The following is a 21,102-nucleotide window of genomic DNA, read 5'->3' as shown; positions in this document are numbered from 1 at the left end:
GTTGATTATAAGCACCGAGAGTAGCCTTTATACGTGTTTATTTTGTAAACCCTATTTTGCCATATCCACAATATTTTTATATAGTGTGGTTTTCCTTGATTGTCTCAGTTTGAGAATAGCACCTATGAGTATAAATAAAGAAAATTTTATTCAATACATGACTTTAAAAGGATCTGAGAAGTCAAGTTCATGTGCAATGAAGAAATTTAAAGGTAAAAAGTCAAAGATATTAGTTCTATCGAGGGATGCTGGTACTAATGAACTCAAGCCAACGAGGGGGAGAGCCCATCGAGCTTGTGTGGCTTGCAGAAAGAGAAAAGTACGGTGCAGTGGACAGACGCCATGTAGGCTTTGTCAGAATAATAGTTTCGAGTGCAAATATGATCGGCCTCCACGAAATTCATCAGTTTTTGATAGGGAAGTAAGCGATGATAGCTCCTCGTATCCACAGTCAATTCCTCATCAAGAGGGTGAAGATAAAAGGAGCTCTACATGTACCATTAATTACAAGAATATTGTGGAAACGATATTTCCGCCGGAGATACTTCATCAAATAGTCACTTCTCCTTCCTTTAACAACCAATTTTTTTTAGATACTATTAAGACCTATCTGCTTCAAGGGCAATTGAATGTTAACCATGTAATACGTCAGAGTTTACCGAAGGATGCACCCTGGCATATGAAAACAAGCGTTCCGCTACCACCCAGAGAGATTGCCCTGAAATTTATCCAAAAGACCTGGGACTGTGCCTGCGTGCTATTCAGATTTTACCATAGACCTACCATCATTTCAATTCTAGACTCGATATATGAAGCAGAAAAACTTGGGAAAAAATATACTCCAGAACAGGTAAAAACGCAACCTTTGATTTATTCTGTTTTAGCAGTTGGCGCCCTTTTCTCTAAAGAAGATCTGAGCAAAGATAGTAGAGCAACTAGGGAATTTTACACGGATGAAGGCTACAGATACTTTTTAGAAGCCAAGAAATCTTTGGATTTTTCTAACATTACTGACATATATTCCATTCAAGCTATATTTATGATGACAATATTTTTGCAATGTTCAGCAAATTTGAAGGCTTGCTATTCGTTCATTGGTATTGCTCTTCGTGCTGCATTGAAGGACGGTTTGCATAGAAAATCTTCCATAGTGGGTCCTACTCCGATTGAGGATGAGACGAAGAAAAGACTCTTCTGGTCTGTGTATAAACTTGATTTGTACATGAATTGTATTCTTGGTTTCCCTAGCGGTATCGATGAATCTGATATCGATCAAGAGTTCCCTCTGGATGTTGATGATGAGAATATTTCTACTACGGGCATAAAATTTCAAGATTGGCGGACGATAAGTTCTTGTGGGATGAACAATAAACATACAAAACTTATCTTAATTATGTCTCGGATTTACAAATTGATGTACTCTTTGAGAAGAAAGCCATTAGAAGAGGATTCAAGGTTACAGATTGTATCATTGAATGATCAATTAGATGATTGGTATACTCAACTTCCTGATACTCTGAAGGTTGATACAATACGCTATCATCAGCCACAACCGCCGCTAAGTATTTGTACAAATGATAGAAATTCTTCATACAGCAAACCAAAAAAATTATTATATCTGGACTTTCTTTTATCCAAAATTGTGCTCTACAAACCCTTTTACCACTATATTTCCATAAACCCATTAGATGTTCCTGAATTTCAATTTCAAATCCATATGGCTGAAAACTGCATCGAAGTAGCCAAAAAAGTAATTCAGTTATCTTATGACATGATTACGCAAAATCTCTTGAGTGGTAGCTATTGGTTTTCCATTCATACAATATTTTTCAGTGTTGCATGCCTCAAATTTTATGTCTACCAAACCGAAAGGGGTTTAATAAGAAATGGTAAGGTTGATTCAGACATATATAATGCCACCCAGCTGGGTAGTGAAATACTATCGCTTTTGAGAGGAGCCTCGAATGCAAGTAAACGTACTTTTGAAGTTTTGAACCAATTATTTAAAGAATTCAATGAAAAGACTGCCGTTTTATCTGAGCAACTTTCAAACATGGTCAAATTACAACGACAAGAAAGTAGTGGGACCTTAACATCCCAATTGCAACCCAACAATAGTTTTACAAAATGCCAAGGAGAGTTACAGCATAGGCAGCAGCTGCAGCAACATCAATCTCCCGTCACGAGTCTTCGTTCGATTCTAAACCTCCCACAAGGGGAAACTCATCTGAATTTTCAGCGTTCTAACAGTGAAGCTCATACGGCAAGCACTGCACAAGAAGAATACTTGGATAGACTTTTAGCAGAATTTGAAGAGTTTGACTACTCCATCAATAGAGCGTTACCTGATGTCATAGATTTTTCCGCACTAATTGGTCAAGAATATGTTGCCAGCAATCAAGCATTCGCATCGGGATATGGATCTGATCCAACAGCCAGCTGATCTTCTAAATATAAGACTTCTTCATAGCTGTAATAAACGAATACTTCTTACTTTTATTTTTTGTATTATCGCTATGCATACTTCCAGACACCACATAGCGATGTTTCATGTGGTATTTTTTTCATCGCTACAATGAAGCAATCATTTGTTATTACTTGATTGAATTGATTGCTCATTTGGTTTGAGGAGAGCTAGAAAGACAAAAAGGTGTAGGCCACGAAAATGGCAAACCAATCCCTCAAAAAAGTAATAGAAACTTCATCCGAGAATGGGCACGATTTGTTATCTTGGATAACCACCAAATTAGAAAAGCTCATATCTATAAAGGACACTAGTGAGACTGAATTACAGGAGGTAAAAAACATACACGCTCAATTAGATGAGTTTATAAGATATACCACTGCACTCGAAAATACAAATGATTTGGAGCTCCATTCAGTGTTTATCAGTTTGTCTCAACTCTATACGATGTCCATATGGCGCTTAAAGGACGAATACTCTGGTGTAGTTTTTGATTCTGCTGCATTTTTAACTAATGTGTTGTGCGAAGAAGATGTCTCGATTGATGATGGGGAAAACGACCCTAATTACAAGAAAAAAAAGAAGAAATCAGCCACTAGAAAGAAAAAGTACGTATATACACCAGCAAAGGATATTGCATGTACCGTACTTGTCCAATTATTCGAGAATTTTGGTGGTAACATTTCTTCTTTAGTTCCGTTGCTATTCAACGTAATTTTCAAAAACCTGAAAAAAATTATGGAAAAAAACAAGTATCACCATGCTACCTTCATGACAACCCTTCTTCAACTTTTTAATGCGATTCTGAGGAATTCTAACAATGACGATAAAATTTTGGATTCGACCACATATACCAAATTTTCGAAATTATCCAAAGCCGTCTTCGACAGCATTTCTACTGATGAGAAAGATTTCTCGGTTAATTTTGTATCTGTACTAATAGAATGTTGGACTGCCCACTTCAAACAAACTGCTTTTATTCGAGAACATTCCCATGATATTTTGGAAACGATATATTCTCGATTTACGGAAGGTGAGATAGGTGTTTATGGTTTTGCGAATGATACAACTCGTATCTTCACTGCAAAGACATTAGCTGAGGTTTTATTTGATTATTACTTTTCAAAAAAAATTATCACCTTACAAGAAATATGGTCTATTTATGTTAGAATCTTCCTAAACTGCGGTACGCGAGATGTGGAAAGTGGTTGCTTTGAATCTATTATCCATTTAATTAACTTGAATTTATTAGCTGACGATGCTTTCTTGAGTAACTCCAACTATTTAGATATAGTACTATCTTTAAGCCGCGTCTTCAGTAACTATGAAGTGAATAATAGAAGCATGAATACATTATCAAGATACTTGAGATACTTCCAACAAATGCATAAGATAATACTTCCCCATTTGAGTGACACTTCAAAAACCCAAGTGTTGTATCATCTTCTAGGTTGTTCAGGGTCTTATCAAGGCTCTTCTAAAGATGATTCAGCTAACTGTATAAAGTATAGTATCGATGCTAAGCCCGAAACACAGTGGACTACATTATTACAACTTGACTTGACGCATTTTTTAATAGAGGATTTAAGTTCTACGTTTGCCACCGAAGAACGTACTGTTAAGGAAATTAGAGATAAATTAGTTGAATTAGCCACGTGTGAAATCTTCACAATACGTGTTCACACAGTGGAGATTTTGAAGACTTTCTTGAATAATTGTCCAGAATATCTTTCGGAAACCATTGAAAACTCTCTACATGCTTTGTCTTCCGATTTTAAATCCACAGATAAATTTGTTTTTTATAAAAATCATGGGCATGCTTTTATTATAGCGAACCTAATTAAAGATGCTGAGAGTGACTATATTTCCTATGATTTAATCATGAGAATTACAGTTTTTTCCACATCATTCATTAAAAATAATACTACGTCCACCTCTTCTAACTTATACTTCAAAGGTCTTTTGTGCTGGATATTATTAATAGGACTGATGAATTACAAAGATGAACAGTATTTAAAACTACAGATTCCTCAATTATTTCTTTTCTGGAAAGTCCTATTAACGCATACTTACACATACCACGACGAAGATGAACTGTACAAAAATCTAGAGATCCGAAACCATGCTTTGACCTGTTTATTGACGTATTTAAGTAATACGCAAATTGATAAAGACATGGCCAAGCAAGTATCGTATTTATTGACTAAGTGCTCCAATTTCAACCATTCTATTGATTTGAAATCAAAAAACATTGATAATGCATTATTGCATAATGAGAACAGAATTTTACAAGTTTACCTCAAGCTGGAAAAATACATAAATAGCGATTTTAATAGTTCTTTACTAATATTAATCGTAAAGAACTTTTCAGATCCAAATCTTTATACAGATTCGAGCACTTCCATTCTGAGCAGCCTAAAAGATATCCGTAACAGAAAAGTAGGTAAAAAGGACGACATTGAAAATGATGCGGTGTTAGAATCGTCAATTAATACTTTACTCCGTCAAAACAACGGGTTTGCATATGGCCTCTCAAGCAAGATAACTGGGGAATGTATTGCGAATTTATCGATGTCCACTACTTATAGATTCAATGAACCAATAAGTGGAAGTTGGCCATCCAAGAATTATAATTGGTACAATGCTTTTGAGCTAGAAGTGACAAAGCCGATTTCTCCTATTTTATCATTGGATTCATTAATTCTTCTATATGGATCTGGGTCTTATTCAAAAATCGATTGTTATGCACCTCAAGTAACTACATCTCTGATTGACTCTTCCATGGAGCTTTTTTCATCTGTATTCCCCTTTCTGAATAGTAAAATACAGTACTCGGTAATGGAAACTTTGAATTTATCTATGTTTTCTAAGATGACTACGCCATTAAGAAGTGTGGCAATTGCTGCCAACGTTTTTAGTGCTCTGCATAGTGCCCTACGCATAATGCAAGAGAAAAATTTAGAGTTGGACTATTCAGTAGGGCAATTAATTATTGAATCGATAAAAAAGGTTCAGTTTTTTAATGACACTTTTTTGACAAAGATCAAGGCAGACTGTGTAGGATTAGTTACAGCCGCTATCGCAAGAACATTTAACGATGAGGAAAAACAAAGGTTCCTTGCAGAGCAGTCAAGAATTTTCATTAAGAATGTCGCCGATATGGATGAACCATACTTGCGGATGTTTCATGTCCTTTCACTGGCCACAATCTTCAAATATAACTCACAATATGCTAACTTTGAAGCATCCTTTGACGTCATTTTTGCATTGATGAAGGATCCCCATCCGGTTGTTCATTCATGGTCATTAAAGGCAATGCATGTTCTCCTTGAAAAGCACTTAGTGATTGATTTGAAAACAGCAGCTGCGCTATTAAGCTCCATGGAAGAATTGTTAATGAACGATAAGTATGGTGTCTATGGACACTCCACTCTTCGTTGTAACTATAATAGGGAGTTCAATTCTCACGTAGCAATTGGTGAAATTTCAAGGACATTGACGGAAACTGTGGGGCCGAATTTTCTCGAACTTAATGCTAAGGTTCTTGATTCATTCAGGAATATAACTCTCTCTTTGTTAATTTCCAATAATATTCTCAACAGCATATCCAGCATCAAAATGTTTGAAAACTTAGCTGCTTTTAAAATGAAAAATATTTTGAACTACAGAATCTTTATATCTTCTTCTAAGAGTATAATTAAAAGCTCAATTGTCACAGGAATAGGGTCATCATATTTTGATACTACGTTTACGGGGTCAAATGAACTTATTTCGCGCACTTCAAGTTTGAAAAGTGCTTTTGAAAACTTTGACTTATTCACGTTGTTGTACAGATTACAGATGGAAGATTTTTTTATGAAAGAAATGGAAAATCTGAGCTGGAGGTATCTAGCCCTTTTCCCCAGTTCCCGCTCGGTTCAGGATTACTTTACTGAATGGATTCTGCATACTCTCAGAAAAGACAAACATTGGTTTGATAAATTATACTCAATTTTCCATATGAGTTTAGGAAGACTGTTCCAAAGCTATTACAGAGATGTGTCAGTTTTATTAGAGCTAAACGGTCTAAAAAAATCTTCAGAAAAAGAAATAAAAGGCGAAGAAGAGGAATCTATAGCGAATGTGAACCAGTTAGCGGACACGAATGTCAACGATCTTGGTTCTGAAAACCTTCAGTGGAAGAGTAGACAGATTATTTTGAATTTGATATTAATGTTGTGTTTAGAATCCGAAAAATGTGATAATCTGCTTCTTGCTCTCAGTAGCAAAATTGCGGATCTCATTAAAATATCATTCCTTGGGTCCACAGTGAGGAATGAGGGCATGAAACTAACAGGACTACATCTTTTGAATTTTGTTCTTCGGAACTACTCGTCCATGAGGGATCCTCAGATTCCTGAATCGTCGATTTTAGAGCAACAAGAGGCGCAAATAACTAGTGCATTGATGCCTGCATTTAGTAAGGGAAGCTCACCTACCGTAATGTCTTTTGCTATCACCGTTGCTGCTGAAGTGTTGGCATCTAATATCATGCCACCAAAGGAATTAGGAAGAATCTCACAATTACTAATCGATCTTCTTGGTAGCTTCAAAGATTCTACGTCCGGTATACGGATAGGTGAGGCTACCGTTGTTACGCCTAAGGCGAAAAAAAAAATTGAACTTGCCGTTTTGGACGCATGGGCTGAGATTGTACAAAGATCCATTACCTCATCAAATGAAGCACTTGTCTCTTTCACGAGAAAGTATTGGAGCATTTTAGTTCCATTATGGATAATTTCTCTACGTGAGTATATGATGATAAAATATAACGGCAATGACTGTGCAGTGCAATTAAGGAATCAATCAAAAGAAGATGACCTTTTGGAACTAAGAAGTACAAAAATTGAATTATATGAACCAGTCTGGTTAAACTTTGTAGAGGCACTTGGATGCACGCTTGATTCAGATGTTAGCATTTTTTTGGCATCTCTCAATGGTGAGGAATTGGAATATTTTCTCTTTATTTTGTTTTGCCAATGCTTGGAGGCAATCGTCAAGAATATTGATGATCATTCAGTTAAGATGCAGGTTTTACCTGCTTTGCACAACGTTTTGAAAAGTAACCTCTGCATAAAGAGCATATTTGAAGATGATATTATCACTGAAGTTGTTGGAATTATGGATAGATTGATCTCTACAGGTGACAGCCATGAAGAATTTATACTCGTTGATATTATCAGTGACTTGATCATTGGCTATTCAAAGTGCAATTCAACACCAGAAACATTTTTACAAGATATCGACAAACTATATGAATTGTTGCGACTACTGATGATGATTATATCGGAGAGGTTGCCATTTATCAAGTACAATGTGTTAAGCAGCGAAGAAATGAATAGTGAATCAAAAATCTCCCCAACTGATATCAATTTACTGAAGAAAACATTTATTGCGTTTGAGTCGAATATTAGCAACTTCGATAATCTGTTTAAATTAGATCTTTATTCCTGTCTTCTATTTATCATAGGGAAAATTTATGAGTGCAATGATCGCGAAGTAATAGTTCCAATCATACTTCCACTTTTCAAAGCATTAGTAAAGGCACTTACGGAGTCCCAAGATGAGAAAAGTACTTCACTTCTGGAAATATTTTACGGATCAATCAAAGATGTGATCTATCATAAGTTGAGTTTAAATAACAAGGTGGCCACCATTTTGATTTTACTATCTAATGGATACACCAAGTTAAGTTGCCAAGAACTGGGTGACTGCGCAGATGTCCTTTCAAAAGGATTAGATGATGCCACTACACGGCCCATTGCCTTACAAGGTTTTAAAAGAATAATATCAAATGTTTTTAAATACCCACTGTTACAGTACTTAATGAAGTTAGTCGTAAAAGGATTTTTCCAGGATATCCAAGCAAACGAATCTTCATCGTTAGCAGATATTAAAGTAAAGTTAATAGTTCAATTTACGGAGGAGGTTATCAAACAAGATAATTCAAAGGCATCATTGTCAATTGCTTTATGTTTGTCTTTCTTTTCCGTATATCATAGTGCCTATGTGGACAAAGTGGACGACGAAATTGCGAGCCACATAATGACTTTGGCCAAGTTGGACAAAGATTCTTTCAAGGATGCTATTACGAATATTCTAAATCCTCAACAAAAAGCGATTGTAGGTTCCGTAATGAAGGCATATGTTAAAGCAGAATCTTTGGGGTCTGTCGAAGAAGCTTTTCAATTAAAATCTTTTGACTAAAGGGTACTTGAATAGTGTATGTATGCCCGAAAAAATGGCCATCGGGAAAAAAAAAATCTATGAAAAATATCAATGATGGTAATGGGCAATTTATTACTCACTCATCGAATATTTTTCAATTTTATAGAGTTACGACTGTATAAAGTTAAGTATATTAAGGCAAGATTCTTGCTTTTTGGAAACCGAAATTTAGGCTTATCATGAGTAGAAGGATACTTTTGTCTGGTTTGGTAGGATTAAGTGCTGGTACTGGCTTAACCTATCTTCTTCTAAAAGAACGCTCTCCAGCACAAGTCGTTAAATCACAATACCCAAATACTCAAACGCCTAACAATAAAATTCAACCTCACTCCTTCAATGTTGACCCCTCTGGATTCTTCAAGTATGGGTTTCCTGGCCCCATTCATGATCTGCAGAACCGCGAAGAATTTATTTCATGTTATAACCGACAAACGCAAAATCCCTATTGGGTCCTAGAACATATAACACCAGAATCATTAGCTGCAAGAAACGCCGACAGAAAGAATTCTTTTTTCAAGGAAGATGAAGTTATTCCTGAAAAATTTAGAGGTAAATTAAGCGATTATTTTAGGTCCGGCTATGATCGTGGCCATCAAGCCCCCGCTGCTGATGCAAAATTCTCTCAGCAGGCAATGAATGACACATTTTACTTATCCAATATGTGTCCTCAAGTGGGAGAAGGCTTCAATAGAGATTATTGGGCTCATTTGGAATATTTTTGTCGGGGGTTGACTAAGAAATATCAAAGTGTAAGAATTATTACTGGTCCATTGTATCTACCTAAAAAAGATCCCGTTGATAATAAGTTCAGGGTTAGCTATGAAATAATTGGTAACCCCCCTAGTATTGCTGTTCCAACACATTTTTTCAAATTGATTGTTGCCGAAGCACCAGAAACTAATCCTGCTAGAGAGGATATTGCTGTCGCGGCATTTGTATTGCCGAATGAACCAATATCCAATGAAACGAAGTTGACTGATTTTGAAGTTCCCATAGATGCTTTAGAAAGAAGTACTGGGTTAGAACTCCTGCAAAAAGTACCACCGTCTAAGAAAAAGGCATTATGCAAAGAGGTAAATTGTCAAATCGTGGTGAGAGACTTTTCTAACGCAGCGATCAAACAATCCAAAGAATTGAAATTATTACCTCCTCCAAAAAGAAGTTGAATGATATACTAAAAGCCTGTGAATATAAATTCATCCCTCACCCAACAATAGAAACGATAAGAACTATATAGTATATTTTTTATCCGTATAATAAGTACATTAATTTATGACTAAGAAAGGGAACGAATAAGGATGCAATGCTTAAGTTCGGTATATATTTACAGAAACTTGTTTTGTTATTGTTTATTTGTGTTTATCGTAAATGGGTGCTTAAAAAGGGGTTATCTTAAGTAACGTTTAATGGCCGAGACGCCATGCTTTTTAATATCTTGTATGATTTCTATACTTGTTTTAAATTCTGAATTTCTAAGTTGATGTTTTAAGATGAAGTTCCAGTCCAATTTCAATTCATCAATTGTCATACCGTTCTGATAGAGTTCCGCGCATGCCCAAAGGAAAATATCTATTCTTTCTATCTGAAGGGCGCTCAATGCGATATTCCTCAGAATGACAAACCTGTTTTGATTGTTTATTTTTAATTTGATATCGCTCGGGGAAGAAACAATAAATGGATTACTGTTCGATTTTGTCCAACATGTTTTGCCTCTTTTTGAGGCATTTATGTATAGCAGTTTTGCCAAATCAATATTCTCTTCTTGGCTAGCAACAAACTTATTATTCTGCTTTTTATAATGACAAAGTTTCTTGATATATAAAGCGGTAACAACATTCCAAAGAGAACAGTTATGATCAGGGTCAAAATCATGTGCTTTCATGAGTAGTTCATTTATAAGATCCATCAAATTTTCAGTGAATTTGACCTTTGAAGCCAGCTTCCAATCAACCAGTTCGTTGATAATTGATGCATAGGCCAACATCGCTTGTTTTGGTGGTATGATATCGAGCAGTTTGATTGCCTTGGCGATATGGTCGAGTTTTTGTGTTTTGAAGAGGTGAATAATTATCGCTTGATAATTTTCTTGTGAAAGTGTTCTGAAGTTCGTTGTTATTTGCTTCAAAACCTTGTCCACACCATTGGAATCGTTGAATTTCAGATGCATCCTTAGCAATGAAGAGAGACATCTCTTGTTCAACCAAACAATATGATGGTTTTCGGGCAAGGTATACTTATTAATGTTTTGCATGAGTTCCTTGGCGGTTGTCAAAGAGTCTTGCTTGGTGATGAAGTCAATGATTGCAGGTAGCATCAATGGATTATTACAATAATACTCCGGTGTCAATTTCCAAAACATTTCGTTACATATAGATCTATAGGCTCTATTATGGGTACAAATCTTGAAGACTTTATAAATAATTCTGGAGTCATGTGCAGAAACGGAAACATAGTGCTCTTTAATTTTGTTCCAGATAAGATATACACTCGCCACATTTCCCCTTTTATAATTTTCATCAATAGACTTGTACGCAAGTAGCACTTGATCATCTCTAAGCTTTAGCTCCTTACTTGAAAAATAGTTTACGTTCATCAGCTTGCTCAGTATGGCCTTGCATAGCTGCGGAGCTTCATTGCTCAAGCCAAGTGCCTTATCGGAAAGAGTTTCCAATTGAAATCTGGTCAATTTGATACCGTTCCCAGTTATCCTTTCGGATAGAGAGTTCAATTGTAAATATTTGACTAAATGAACATGATCATGCAATGGGTTCGGATACGCCAACGCTGATACGATTTTCCTCGCGTATTGCTCATCTAGTTTTTTGTCATCTATAAATAAGCGGTAGTACAGCAGGAAGAGATCTGCGGCCATGACTATGTCTCCCGTGCTAATGGCGTCATCAATACACCAGCGCATAGTATCCAATTGCGTAGTTAAGGGTCCTTGTTTTCTTGCCGATGAGACTTGAGAGACGACTTGATTAACCAGGTCCATGTTCTCCTTGCATTGATATAGACATTCTCTTCTATACAGTCCTCTTGTAGTAGATGAGTTCTTAGTTTGGATAATGAACTTGACAAATTCCTCAGTTTTAATCTCATGCAGTATAGAGTTTTCCAAGACGCTATTTCTTTGATTTCGAAGCTTCTTATAGTCAGCCATATCAGACCAATATTGCCGTATCTTCAGCTTGTCGTCATCAGTTAAAGTTGCATTGGTGCTGATAAGTGTCAGGACCTGTTTACGAATCGGATCCCTGCTGTTATGGCTGATTCGTCGGAATGTCCTGGTAGGCATCATTATAAACCTCTCGGTCCTGTACCGAACGAGACGAGGTAAAAACATTGCATGGAAAGAGAAATGCAGAGAAAATTACAGACTAATGCTAGTTTCTATTCCTCGTTACCGACTTGTATTACGTATTTTAAAGTTTTCTATGCTACAAACTACATCTTTCTTTTCCTTATTTTTCTTCTGTCACAGAGAAAGTGAAAAAAAAATGGACATATGACCACGTGACCTAAATAGACGGCATGAATATGAATGAAAGTGAATATCAATGCTATGCACATATATAAATACTTATGTGATAGGGTGGGGTCTTCCTAGTACACTGACTTAGCAGTTAACGCCCCAGAGGCACCGCAGGCATCACACATAGACCATTCTAGCGCCTTAACAACGCATACATAACAGTAGTTTGCGCGGCAACAAGCAATCTGGTAGGGGTTGGTCGGGAAACTCTCGCAATGGGGGCAGACCGTCTTGAATGTGGCACCAGAACGAGGCCTTGGCGGCCTCCTGGCAAAGGGCAAAAGTCCTCTTTTCGTAAGCAATGTTTTCGAGAAGAGTTCCAGTAGCGCATTCCATAACAATTGCCTGTTCTGGAATTCCAACCCAGCAAATACTGAGTTTGAATAGAAATCGGAGATACCTGCAGGGCCATCGCCTACCAATCGCGTCGAATAAACATTAAACACCCGGTACAAGGGCGACAAGAACGATCTTGTATCGGCGCCATCCGCTGTCAAAAACCTCAGGAAGTTGCTAACATCACAGCCACGGTATAACAACTCAAGCCATTTGTACAGCTTCAGCCACACCACCTGGTCCCCACCGTGGCTGCCGTTGAAAACAGCGTGTGTGATCTTCTTCCATACGTACCTAGCCAAGATAGTAACCACATATAAGGTGCGTTTCCGGCATCGGAAAGCCACTCCACTAAGCGCGGATCCATACGTGCTGCTAGAGTCGCACTGCGGCAAGAACCTTGTCGCACACACGAACACCAACGAGTTCACTACCAGCTCCCATTCTTCCTTGTGCCCATCCGTGTTGAACACCGCATTGAATTCAGACCAGAATTGTCCATACAGTTCTTTATCAAGCGCTAAAGAGTCGAGCTGCGCAACTCGAGTCATGCTGCGTCCCCTTTAACTTACGTATTCTTGATTGACTATCTCGGCAAACCCTACCCGTTGTGCTTTTCTTATCTGTTTCCACTTATCTATCCCTTATAAGGTGTGGGACATCTATAATCATACAGATAAAACCTATCCATCACCACCCCACGGATCACTTCCTGCTCCAGAGAACTAGTAACTGCGCTGTGTCATAGCCAAGACATGCCATGAGTCGTCCTTGTTGCAACAATAGACGCATTGCGACCCCTCTGACCTCCCCGCCTGTCGGTTACAATTGCATTAATTTTCCCTTCTTCTTCAATTTTTCCGTCTCGCCACAACTCCGGTCCGAATACGCCACACTTATGATTTTGCACACACAGTTTATGGACTATGGCCGTCTGCAAGGCATCAGACCTTTTAGCAGTTGCTCGTTGCTGCCTGAGAGTAACCTTAAAGCCTCTGCAAGTACAGTATATGGCTCAGTAAACGCCTCACTAGTGATTGTTGAAGGTATGTCTCACTCTAATGGCGAGTTCGTCACTTTTTTTCCCAGTTTTTAGGCACTTCGATAAAGCGTTTCTACTATATATGAGTGATTAGTATAAGCATGTATTCTTGGTAAAAGGTTGTTGAGGTGCAGTAGAAAACAACAATAATAATTTATATAAGACGGCATAGTTCATGAGTACCATTTATAGGGAAAGCGACTCGGTAAAGTCGGAGGCCTCGCTATCGCCAGCCACCGTCCCCATCTATATCAAGGTGGAAGATGAAAAGAAAAACTCATTCGTTAAGAGTACTGAGGAGGATGTCAACAATCTCACTGCGACTACTGACGAGGAGGACCGTGATCCGGAAAGCCAAAAATTCGACCGCCATTCCATTCAAGAGGAAGGTCTTGTTTGGAAGGGCGATCCTACGTACTTGCCTAATTCTCCATATCCCGAAGTGAGAGCAGCAGTATCCATCGAGGATGACCCTACCATCCGCCTCAATCACTGGAGGACTTGGTTCTTAACCACGATATTTGTGGTAGTTTTTGCCGGTGTCAATCAGTTCTTTTCCTTGAGATATCCATCTTTAGAGATCAACTTCCTTGTCGCACAGGTTGTTTGCTATCCAATAGGTAAGGTTCTGGCTCTCTTGCCCGACTGGAAGTGTGCCAGAGTACCATTCTTTGATTTGAACCCGGGACCATTCACTAAAAAGGAACACGCCGTAGTCACCATTGCCGTGGCGCTCACTTCTTCCACTGCATATGCTATGTACATTTTGAACGCTCAAGGAAGTTTCTACAATATGAAGCTAAACGTCGGATATCAGTTCTTGTTGGTTTGGACATCTCAGATGATTGGTTATGGTGCTGCAGGTCTGACGAGAAGATGGGTCGTCAACCCTGCAAGCTCCATTTGGCCTCAAACTCTAATTTCAGTGTCATTATTCGATTCGTTGCACTCAAGAAAAATCGAAAAGACAGTTGCAAACGGTTGGACGATGCCCCGGTACAAATTTTTTTTGATTGTACTTATCGGATCCTTTGTTTGGTATTGGGTACCGGGATTCCTCTTTACTGGTCTGTCCTACTTTAATGTCATTCTATGGGGGTCCAAAACGAGGCACAATTTCATCGCCAACACAATCTTCGGCACCCAAAGTGGACTTGGTGCGCTGCCGATTACATTCGACTACACTCAAGTCTCCCAGGCCATGTCCGGTTCTGTTTTTGCGACACCATTCTATGTCTCCGCCAATACCTATGCATCAGTGTTAATTTTCTTTGTCATAGTCCTACCATGTCTTTATTTCACCAATACTTGGTATGCCAAATACATGCCCGTCATTTCAGGCTCCACTTATGACAATACGCAACATAAATACAACGTGACCAAAATTCTAAATGAGGATTTTTCCATCAACCTCGAAAAATATAAGGAATACTCGCCAGTATTTGTTCCTTTCTCGTATCTATTATCTTACGCTTTGAATTTTGCCGCCGTTATCGCTGTTTTTGTCCACTGCTTCTTATACCATGGTAAAGATATTGTTGCCAAATTTAAAGATCGTAAAAATGGTGGCACTGACATTCACATGAGAATCTACTCTAAAAATTATAAGGACTGTCCCGATTGGTGGTATTTGGCCTTACAGCTCGTTATGATCGGCTTAGGTTTCGTGGCAGTATGTTGTTTCGATACTAAGTTCCCAGCTTGGGCATTTGTCATTGCCATACTAATTTCCCTCGTAAATTTCATTCCACAAGGTATCTTGGAGGCAATGACTAATCAACACGTTGGTTTGAATATTATTACTGAATTGATCTGCGGTTACATGCTGCCTTTAAGACCGATGGCAAACTTATTATTCAAACTGTACGGATTCATCGTCATGAGACAAGGTTTAAACTTGAGTAGAGATTTGAAGTTGGCTATGTACATGAAGGTTTCACCCCGTTTGATCTTTGCAGTTCAAATATATGCCACTATCATATCTGGTATGGTTAATGTTGGTGTCCAGGAATGGATGATGCATAATATCGACGGTTTATGTACCTCAGATCAGCCAAATGGCTTCACTTGTGCAAATGGTCGTACGGTTTTCAACGCCTCTATTATCTGGTCTTTGCCAAAGTACCTTTTCTCATCAGGCCGTATCTATAGTCCACTAATGTGGTTCTTTTTGATTGGTTTATTATTCCCACTGGTCGTTTATGCTGTTCAATGGAAATTCCCTAACTTCAAATTCGCTAAGCACATTCATACACCCGTGTTTTTCACAGGTCCAGGTAATATCCCACCAAGCACACCTTACAACTACTCATTATTTTTTGCAATGTCGTTTTGCCTAAACATTATAAGGAAAAGGTGGAGAGCTTGGTTCAATAAGTACAATTTTGTAATGGGAGCTGGTGTTGAAGCAGGTGTGGCAATTTCAGTCGTCATTATCTTTTTGTGTGTACAATATCCTGGTGCCAAACTCAGCTGGTGGGGGAACAACGTTTGGAAAAGAACGTACGATAATGATTATAAAAAATTTTACACCTTGAAGAAAGGTGAGACATTTGGTTATGATAAATGGTGGTAACCATGAAACACAAAAACAATCCTGCAAGACTTCATATGTAATTGATTCAAATAACTGCACACATAATCCCAAACTTTAGTTCATATTCTATAATACTAAGAAAAGTTTTTTCAAATCATCTTTTCGTACCAAATTAAGGAAAGAGATAGCTTAACTTAACGTTCACCTTTTTCAGTCGAAAATAATCAATGCTTAATCATTCAAGTATAAATCCATACCTACTAAAAGTGCTTCAAAATATTCTTGTTGAAATACACACTTACATAGATCCTACAGAGTCATACTAAATTCCTTGGGGCAAATATTGAAACGGGTTGAAAGAAATACTATTATGTGTCTGATTAAGTGAAATATCTATACTTTAATCAAGAAAGTACAAAAAATGCTAAACAGAACTAACATAACAGTAAGTGATATGTTTGGAATATATTATCCAAGTTTTACAACAAGAAATAATAAGCAGTATGCTGGAGATGAGACAAACTTTCCAATTTTGAAGGTATAACAATTGATGAACAGATTCGCCACAAATCGTGCACTTCAGTTTACTCGCACTGCATTTTCCGCTACCTTCATTGCCGTCACTTCCAAAGCTGCTAAACTTTAAAAAATGATGTAAAAACTCATGACTTGCTTGTTGTTTGTTTCGTTTTGAACTGCTGTGAATTGGACACTTTCAACATCGGTAGATATGTACATGGAAATTAAATTAATAATGTTACACTAATTGTAGTGAATAAATACACTGAAGTGTAGACTGTGTGTTTTCTGGTTGTGATATTGACGATGAAATTTTTGGAAGTTGCACGATTAAACGTGAAAAAAGTTAAAAGATTTACATTAAAATCTTGTCGTCATTTGACTGACAACTCCTTACAGAATCGTTCTCGCCTTGAATTCACCTCCAATTGGACTGTATTGGATAACATAAATGAGGGTAAAACAACTAATTTATGAAGAAAACAGAGTCCAGAGAGACAATTTTTTAATTGCATCGAAATATATGACTTCTTGCGTTAATGCAGATAGGAAGAACGTTTTGTCCAATAACATATAAAATATGTTGCTGGTGATATATTACTACCATTTTATCTTATAAACACGGGGGAACATCTCAGCAATTACGATTAACATTAGGAAATGAAGATTTGTGAAATTTGACATTCCAATCCTATTGTTTTGAATTAAATATTTTCATTTCTTTTCAACTTTGTATATACGAAACCTACAAACCGTATTATTGCTATAAAGGGGATATGATCTGAAATCTATGTAATTGAGAACCAAGCATGGCTTTATATTTTACTTAAATAACGGCAGAGCGTATCAATTATTGTCACCAAATTATGATCTCAAAGGGAAAAGTTTGCTGTTTTGTTACGGTTTTATGATAAAATAATTCTAGATCCAGAAAGGGTATTATCTTTACATACAACTATCCCTTTATCAGTATTTTCTTCCACCTTTCATCACAAGAATTAAATTAGTCTCTGGTTTATCTAAGACTGTTATATCGTCTAATGGATTTGACTTCATCATCAGTAAGTCCGCAATGAAGCCCGGTTTAATTTGTCCCAATTTATCACCCAATCCGTTCATCTCTGCAGGTGTCACTGTGGCCGAAAGTAAAACTTCTTGGGCGCTTTGAACCTTCCCTCTAATACAAAACTCTTGTGTTTGATAACCATATAGAGGGCCTAATAAATCTGACCCAAAACAAATTTTTACATTTTTTCTTTGGGCAATTTTCAATGCATCAATTCCTTTGTAAAGCACTTCTGCATTTTTCTTACTATTCTCTGGTCCCAGGAATGCGCCAAATTGATCTGAACCCATCACTTTATAGGTTACCAGGGTTGGAGTCAAGTAGCAATCGTATTCTGCCATAAGTTCCGCAGTAGGCTCATCTAGTAAGTTTCCGTGCTCAATACCCTTAACACCCAATTTAACACAGTTTTGTATAGCTTCTGGAGTATAAGCGTGTGCTGTTACGTATGTATGGTAACCGTTTGCAACATCTACGAACGCTTTTATTTCATCATTACAATATTGTTTGTTTGATATTTTGTCAGTAGGAGATGCTACACCTCCACCACCCATGATCTTGATAAAGTCTGCGCCCCTTCTAAATTCTTCTCTAGCTGCTTTATAACATTCGGGAACACCATCCGCAATAACACCAACCTGGCCAAAGTGGCATGAACAGCTGTCAAAGGCACTTCCAGGTAGGGCACCGGATCTTAGGTCACCATGGCCACCAGTTTGGGAAATGGCATGCCCACATGTTATTAATCTGGGGCCATTCAGAGTACCTTGAAGTATTTCTGCCTTCAAAAAACCTTCTGCACCTCCACAATCTCTTACTGTTGTAAAACCTCTTGCCAAAGCGGCTTCTAAAGTGTATCTTATTCTGAGTAATATGACAGACTTTGGCATCAACATTAGCTTGGTTAAGTCGGCTTCCCCGGCAACTGACGCAATGTGGACATGACTATCAATCAACCCTGGTGTTACATACTTATCGGTGCCGTCAATTATTTCAAAAGTGTCTTCGTCAATAGCCACTGGCTTTTCAGAACTAAATTCAACCTTCGAAATGATACCATTTTCTATGAAGATATAAGCACCAGAATTACTGGTACCACTCACCACGTCTATCAAATTAGTGTTGCTTATACAGTACTTCTGGAGTGGCTTTGGACGCCATGGTGCTACCAGATCTGCCAGGGACTTGTCCATTCCTTCGTTTACATCGATATTTGAAGTTGCCATTTTTAATTTGGTTAATATAATTACCGCCTTCTCTTCAATTTGGTATATAGAAAACTTTAATACAGTTCAAGAAAGATGATGCTTTATATTCGTTCATCTCGGATATCAATTAGCGCCAGGTTCTTTTTCACCCAACAAGTTCATCCGTCTTCCTCCATGTGATATCGTTTATGAACGATAAGAGGCTGGTCAAGCACGAGGAGTTAATATCGGAATTTTTTTCAAATATGGCGATAATGCGTCATAGCCGACAAGAAAGGCACTATCTTAAGTGTAGTGTGTCAAAAAACTTTACTTCGAAAATATAACTAGGTTATGCACATAAGAGGGGAAGAAGGACTTTTGCCTTTTTGACACGTGCTCCAAGAAAAAGTGAACTCTGTTCTGTGCTTCTAGAGCAGGTAGACAACTGAAAAGGAGCAAGCAATGCTATTTGGCGAAACCCTTTATCCATAGAATAATTTATTGAGGCTCATCAAGAAATTATTTTCGAAGTTCGTAGTATGAATGCACTAAGAGTTCAATGCAGGTAATATCATGAAGAAGATTGCAGGCCAAATTTTCGCTGATAGGAAGGTGTCTGCAGCCTTTCAACACCACAAATAAGAGGCAGGGAAAAATAGGGTCTTCGGCACGGCAACCTCTGTTGGTGAAGAAAATGCTGTACAGAGAGCGCGGAAAATTAATTGTAAGGGGTTCCGGTCTTTTATGACGTCGCAAATATAGGTCATAAATTACGTAATCTGCCTTTAACGTTTTTCCAGATTTTTTCTAAATTAGAACGAAAATGAATATAATGTCATCAATAATTTAAGGAAATAGTTCCCACAGAGTTGAGGAAATGCCAACAATGTTACCTCCGAAATTGCTGTTATGTGGAATGCAATATTGATGTTTAGCGTAGGTCGATGATTTAATCTACAATTCGACTTGTTAAAATGAAGAAAAACAGATTTTATTCGCCAGTGAAGTAGTTTCTTAGTGGAGAAGTATAATTCGAGGCAGTTCAAAAAAGGTTTAAAACTCGACAGGAGGCACACAACACTTAACATTATACCGAAAAATACACTTGCTCCAAAACGTGTTTCAAATTGGATGGTGTGCAAACATTTTGTTCTACCATATAAGGATGTCCGAATTTTGAAACGGTACGAATTGGCAGCAGAAATAAGTAATCGGTTCTTACCCTCAACGTTCAAATTTTGAAAAACAGTTTTATCGACCATTTTGTTACCACGGTAAGCAAAAAATCTGGAAAATTACGAATCTGGAAGTGGCACAATAAATGCCTTGCCACTTCAAATCAAAATCAATGCTTTTACACTAATTCAAGGAACCTTTATTAACCTCAAATAGAAGCAGCAAGCAAGCCTCGGACCCTCTGACTCCAAAAATAAAGATTCTTTTTTTGGGCGTTAGATTGAATAAGCGGCCAGCATATTTTCTGAAGAGTTAGTATTGGCCCTCGGGATTGAGCACGTAATATCCAAATGAAATCTCTTTGTAGTTCACAGAATCTGATGGTAAAAGTTTGAGATTGTAGAGTTTTCAATGAAGACATCAAGTTTCCAGAAAGATGGTGTCTTTTGTTCTCCTGGTAGTTTTATCGACATGTCCTTCTTTTGTGACACCAAGTTGCACTATATAATACATATATTCTTTCTAAAAACTAGATGTTGTTTTATATAGGTAATGAAGTTGGTCTACGACTAGAAGCTATAGAATATTGTTTATAGGCCACTTCAAGTTTTTGACAGTAGTGAAACTTATTTCATGATTATCACCAATAATAAAGTAGAGCGTGATTTGTGACCCGTTCATGTTAATAGTCTCAGGAACCTAGAACCTGGAACCCATCAGCCAGGTAACTCATAACGTAGAGATACGTCCAAATTTTGCCCAAAAATCCCAAAGCATCAAAAATGGCTCCCGATTCATATAAGAAATAAGCTATATTTATACAGACAACTTGAGAACTTCGATGACTTTCCTCAGTAGGAACAGAACTACAGAAAAAGTAGGCCTGTATTGTAAAGCTCATAAACATATTTTAATATGTATATATGTATCAGGTAGGAAATAAAAGCCAATTTGAAATCATAGATAAGACG

General features: G+C 37.5%; 7 protein-coding genes across 7 annotated transcripts; 4 read left to right on the top strand and 3 right to left on the bottom strand.

Annotated features, from left to right (window-relative positions):
• Positions 1–124: 124 nt before the first annotated feature.
• On the top strand, positions 125–2,443 carry SMKI10G0170 (uncharacterized protein; the record flags this gene model as incomplete). Its single annotated transcript, XM_056223324.1, has 1 exon — positions 125–2,443. One exon carries the CDS (start codon positions 125–127, stop codon positions 2,441–2,443), a length of 2,319 nt encoding a protein of 772 aa, XP_056077354.1.
• A 222-nt stretch (positions 2,444–2,665) lies between these two features.
• LAA1 (AP-1 complex accessory protein LAA1) lies at positions 2,666–8,710 on the top strand (the record flags this gene model as incomplete). The annotated part of the gene is made up of 1 exon (XM_056223323.1): positions 2,666–8,710. The coding sequence occupies one exon, from the start codon at positions 2,666–2,668 to the stop codon at positions 8,708–8,710; it is 6,045 nt and encodes a 2,014-aa protein (XP_056077353.1).
• A 200-nt stretch (positions 8,711–8,910) lies between these two features.
• NUC1 (ribonuclease) lies at positions 8,911–9,897 on the top strand (the record flags this gene model as incomplete). The annotated part of the gene is made up of 1 exon (XM_056223322.1): positions 8,911–9,897. The coding sequence occupies one exon, from the start codon at positions 8,911–8,913 to the stop codon at positions 9,895–9,897; it is 987 nt and encodes a 328-aa protein (XP_056077352.1).
• Positions 9,898–10,118: 221 nt separating this feature from the next.
• Positions 10,119–12,077, bottom strand: CBP1 (Cbp1p; the record flags this gene model as incomplete). Its single annotated transcript, XM_056223321.1, has 1 exon — positions 10,119–12,077. One exon carries the CDS (start codon positions 12,075–12,077, stop codon positions 10,119–10,121), a length of 1,959 nt encoding a protein of 652 aa, XP_056077351.1.
• Positions 12,078–12,337: 260 nt separating this feature from the next.
• PEX2 (ubiquitin-protein ligase peroxin 2) lies at positions 12,338–13,153 on the bottom strand (the record flags this gene model as incomplete). Its single annotated transcript, XM_056223320.1, has 1 exon — positions 12,338–13,153. The coding sequence occupies one exon, from the start codon at positions 13,151–13,153 to the stop codon at positions 12,338–12,340; it is 816 nt and encodes a 271-aa protein (XP_056077350.1).
• A 666-nt stretch (positions 13,154–13,819) lies between these two features.
• Positions 13,820–16,219, top strand: OPT1 (oligopeptide transporter OPT1; the record flags this gene model as incomplete). The annotated part of the gene is made up of 1 exon (XM_056223318.1): positions 13,820–16,219. The coding sequence occupies one exon, from the start codon at positions 13,820–13,822 to the stop codon at positions 16,217–16,219; it is 2,400 nt and encodes a 799-aa protein (XP_056077349.1).
• A 1,446-nt stretch (positions 16,220–17,665) lies between these two features.
• On the bottom strand, positions 17,666–18,991 carry SMKI10G0110 (uncharacterized protein; the record flags this gene model as incomplete). The annotated part of the gene is made up of 1 exon (XM_056223317.1): positions 17,666–18,991. One exon carries the CDS (start codon positions 18,989–18,991, stop codon positions 17,666–17,668), a length of 1,326 nt encoding a protein of 441 aa, XP_056077348.1.
• Between the last annotated feature and the right edge of the window lie 2,111 nt (positions 18,992–21,102).

Source organism: Saccharomyces mikatae (assembly GCF_947241705.1).
Source record: "Saccharomyces mikatae IFO 1815 strain IFO1815 genome assembly, chromosome: 10".
Classification (NCBI taxonomy): domain Eukaryota; kingdom Fungi; phylum Ascomycota; class Saccharomycetes; order Saccharomycetales; family Saccharomycetaceae; genus Saccharomyces; species Saccharomyces mikatae.
Note: the sequence above shows the minus strand (reverse complement) of the source record. Positions and strands in the feature narration are given on the sequence as shown.